Below are 4,512 nucleotides of genomic sequence, written 5' to 3'. Positions count from 1 at the left end.
GTGATGAATGCTTCGCAAAAGCTCCATATACGGACTCTTCTTTTACTTTTGCAATGCATATTGGCACGAACTTAGATCAAGATCGGCGCTAGTGTAGCAAGGTATCCAAAATATAGCCTACTAAAACAGACCTCAAATTTCAGACCCCTAACCCTAACCGTGTTTATCATTATCTCTAGGGTTAGGGTTAGGGTTAGGGTTAGGGTTAGGGTTAGGGTTAGGGTTAGGGTTAGGGTTAGGGTTAGGGTTAGGGTTAGGGTTAGAGTTAGGGTTAGGGGTCTGAAATTTGGGGTCTGTTTTAGTAGGCTATATTTTGGATACCTTGCTACACTAGCGCCTCAAGATCTATCGGCAGATGTTGTTTTTTTGTTTTTGGAAGTTTATTTTCGTCTTCATGTCAACAATGCAAGATAAAATTGTCGGTAAGATCGATCGAGATTCAATTGTATTGAAATTACCGACCAATTATTCGCACACATACGGTATCCTCCATCGCTCAAACCATTTTTTAACATGTAAACCTATGGGGTAACCATGGAGACTGACCTATTTTTTTAATAACCATGGTTATTAAAAATATTGAAATGTTTTATGCATGGTTACCGGGAATTTTACAGGAACAGTTGAAGTTTATGAATGCAATTCGACCAATCAGATGGCTGGATTACTTAAGTGAGGTATATAAAGTTGTCTGTTTCTGTGTATATAAGCGGCTCTGTTGATAAATAGCCTTGATTTAAAAACAATATTTTTTCCGACACTTTTGGCCACTTGGCTTCCTGACAATGTATTTACATGGTATGAAGTGCATGTTATGATACTAAAAACAGTTGAAATACTTTCTCTTGCAATTAGTGGAGCCATTTTCGTAAACATTACTTTACTATTAGTTGATGATTCTTTGAAGTGTGTCCTTCGTCATCCATAGGGCCCCTCCCATGGCAGAGAGAAAGAGAGATGCTCCAACAAACCTGAGAAAGCCACTCACGGAAGGGAGATGTCTGTCTAAGAACGTTTCCTCAAATGGAAGAGCTGGCATGTCCTGAAAAAATGTAAGGAAAGGACAAACAAAAAATTCCAAAGACTAATTGGGAAACCAATTTTCTACTAATTCCTGGGAAACAGTTTTATTTCTCTCTTCATTTAAAAGGATGTTCATGAAGTGATAACGTAAGTAGTATAATGGTGCCGAAAAGTTAAAACGTTGCAAATTCAATTTATTGAGACAATGTGTAATGGACAGCGCTTACATCAGTACAAGACTTCACCTGACGATCGCCTGTACGTCCCGGCCCCCCCCCCCCCCCCACTCAGGGGTCGGAATGACCGCATGCGTGTTGCCAAAATGTCCGGTAAAGGGGTACTTTTCGTGCGACAAAGTCCGGCCCGAGAATTGTAAAAAAAAAAAGGGGTGTATTTGACTTTTCACCGGAGATTTCTTTAAAAAGGGGGTGGTTTTTTCTTTTTTTCTCTCATCTCTTTGGACTTCTGAGGAGTTATTCCGAATTTAGGGGGGTACATTGAGCATTTTTCCTGATTTAGGGGGGTCTCCAAGGCAGGAAAAGCCCGCAAAAAGCCCGCGAAAGGGGGTTCGGAAATGTTGGCAGTCCTCAGATAGGGGGGCTTTCAAAAAGAGGGAACGAGCATATGCGTACCCTAAATAACACTGAGTGGGGGGGGGGGGGCGGGCTGTACGTATAACGAAACGAAGAAGAAGACAAATGATTCGAAGTTTTTCAGTATGTAGCCTGTTGTAAGATTTATATGGCTTACTTTCCACTGAGAATTCATGGCAGCAACAGATAAGAATTTGCAATGATTGGACTGGATATGGATGAAGATGACTGATGAAGATGACCATGACATCTATGGTATGGTATGGTATGGTATTATTTCATTCTTCATACAAAAACATATTGATTTGATTTGATTTCTGCATTTTTTCCAAATACAATATAACTGAATTACAAAGAACATATAAATGTAAGGTATAATACAACATAAACAAACAATAATTCGTCGCTGTTTTCACGAAGTGACGGCAGTGAAAATAAATTGCATTCACTTTGCGTTACGATTTTCCTCACTACCGTCACTTCGTGAAAACAAGGACGATTTCTTCAGGTCAAAATGTTTTTTTTTACATAATATTATGTACATATAATAACGAAACTTATTATTTCCATAATATATTATCATAAATTTAAAGTATTATCCCTATTGGAAAAGTGAAGGAGACCGCAATCATAAGCAAAGCTTGACAAGGATGGCGGCCTCAAAAACACAAATATACAATACATACATACTATTAAAAATAATAAATTAAAAAAATTGAAATACATAGATACATGTAGTAGGGTAACATTATAGATGAATATGAATACAATAAATTTAACAAGGAAATTAGTTAAGAAAGCAAATTTATGTCGAATGAGGGGTCTACAAAAAGAGCGTTTAGCCTTGTTGAACGTTAAAGGAAACCAAAACCTATACTAATTTACTTTCATTGTAAAGTTTAACAGATTTGAATAAAATCAGTGAAAATTTGAACAAAATCGGGCAAGGAATAAGAAAGTTAGAGCTTTAAAATGACTAGTCACTAGAGGGGGGTATTCAATTTGATGACATCATCTGTGGACAACTCTCCATGCCTTTTGTACATAAAATTTCACAATTTTTTTTGTTTTCTTCGTATTTATTTGTGTTCTTGATCCGACTTCATAACATGTGAAGTAGAATATCATTTTGCATTCTATATCTTGCTTTCAGGGGAGACATTATCTCAATCACAAGAAAGAAAGAAGGAAAAACATGAAATTTGATGTACAAATTAAGGCATGGAGAGTTGTCCACAGATGATGTCATCAAATTGAATACCGCCCTCTAGTGACTAGTAATTTCAAAAGGCTCTTACTTCCGTATTTCTTGCCCGATTTTGTTCCAATTTTCACTGATATTTTTCAAATATCTTAAACTTTACAATAAAAGTAACTTAGTATGAAGGTTTTGGTTTCCTTTAACCCCTAAACAAGTACGTAATTAACATCACATTAGGAAGAAAAAGAAAGCAGGTGAAAACAGTAAAAGGGAAAAGGAAAACGTAATACAAAAAAATATATACACAAATATATACACAAATATATACGTCATGAATCAAATATGATATTCAAGTTGTTGAGTACAAATTTAATAAAAACAATCGAAAGGAACGTTTTAAAAGTATTTACGGAAGGTTGATTATTTAGATGGTTTGGAATCGTGCAACAAAGTTACATAAATGTGATATTATCCTCACCTCAGCTTCTGGTTCCTCTTGCCAGATCTCATCTTTACTTATCTTACCCATGGCATGCAGTATCTAATGAGATAAGAAAAAAATAAATAGAGAAAACAAGACAAAGAGAGAGCCAGAAAGAGAGAGAGAGAGAGCGCGAGAGAGAGAGAGAGAGAGAGAGAGAGAGAGATAGAGGCAGAAGGTGGAAGAGGAGAGTGAGTACGATATGTTTATAATGTATATATAGAGAGAGAGAGAGAGAGAGAGAGAGAGAAGAGAGAGAGACAGACAGAGAGAGACAGAGAGAGACAGAGAGAGAGAGAGAGAGAGATAGAGAGAGAGGGCGAGAAAGAGGATATATTATAGGGAACAGAGTGAGAGAGACAGACAGGGGAGAAAAGGGGAAGGGTGGTAGGAGTGAAGAGGAGAAAGAGAGAAAGGACAGAGTTATCAGAATGTCTATTTTCTATAAATGAGATATTGGCTTGAGTAAGTTGGAATGAAAACTCTCTAATATAATGTTCTTTGCGTCATCGAATGTCTCGCCAATGTCTTACATGTATTCACTGGATGGGGAATCTGAATCCGTAAATCAATCAAAAAGCTACACATGTTTACAAAACAGCATGTCAAAGAGTAATTAAGCAAGTCTTGTTTGACTGAATATACTTCATAACAGGTATGCGGTTATTTTTCAGTGTGCACATCTCTATCAGTATTATCACAACCAACACTATCACTATCACCACAAGCATCACCGTCATCACCACCATCATCATCATTATCATCATCACCACCACCACCATGAGCAGTAACACCACACTTGAGCTTACCTCTCTTGCGGCCCTCTCCCCTGCCTGTACTGCTCCATCCATGTATCCAGACCATTTGGTAGCCGTCTCTGTACCAGCAAAGTAAAGACGACCTATTGGCTCTCGTAGAACCCTGTTGTCGATAATTATCAAGAAGACGAAGATGATCAACACACGAAATAAAATTCTAAATCGATCATTCATCTATGCCATTGCTAGATGAAAACACATGTGTAATCCCATTAATGCTCATTTAGGTCCATTTTTATACTCATTTCATTTCATCAGGATTCAATTTGGTACCAAGTTTATTTCCCACATAATGCTCTCTGAACAAAAGTTGCATTAGATAAATTAAACTTAGAATTTGTTCAATTTAAGTATTGTATGCACAATGTAAATGAATAAGAGGAAAAAGCAATGGCT

General features: G+C 37.0%; 1 protein-coding gene across 1 annotated transcript; it reads right to left on the bottom strand.

The window, feature by feature from the left end:
• Nucleotides 1–796: 796 nt before the first annotated feature.
• LOC115920263 (amine oxidase [flavin-containing] B-like) lies at nucleotides 797–4,290 on the bottom strand. Its single transcript, XM_030975688.1, has 3 exons — nucleotides 4,108–4,290; nucleotides 3,296–3,358; nucleotides 797–1,042 (listed from the first exon to the last, which is right to left on the bottom strand). The coding sequence occupies exons 1-3, from the start codon at nucleotides 4,288–4,290 to the stop codon at nucleotides 887–889; spliced, it is 402 nt and encodes a 133-aa protein (XP_030831548.1). The 3' UTR covers nucleotides 797–886.
• Nucleotides 4,291–4,512: the final 222 nt, after the last annotated feature.

The sequence above is a fragment of the Strongylocentrotus purpuratus genome, unplaced genomic scaffold, assembly GCF_000002235.5.
Source record: "Strongylocentrotus purpuratus isolate Spur 01 unplaced genomic scaffold, Spur_5.0 spur5_scaffold_8, whole genome shotgun sequence".
NCBI lineage: Eukaryota > Metazoa > Echinodermata > Echinoidea > Camarodonta > Strongylocentrotidae > Strongylocentrotus > Strongylocentrotus purpuratus.
The sequence above is the reverse complement of the archived record's forward strand: the minus strand, read 5'-3'. Positions and strand labels throughout refer to the sequence as shown.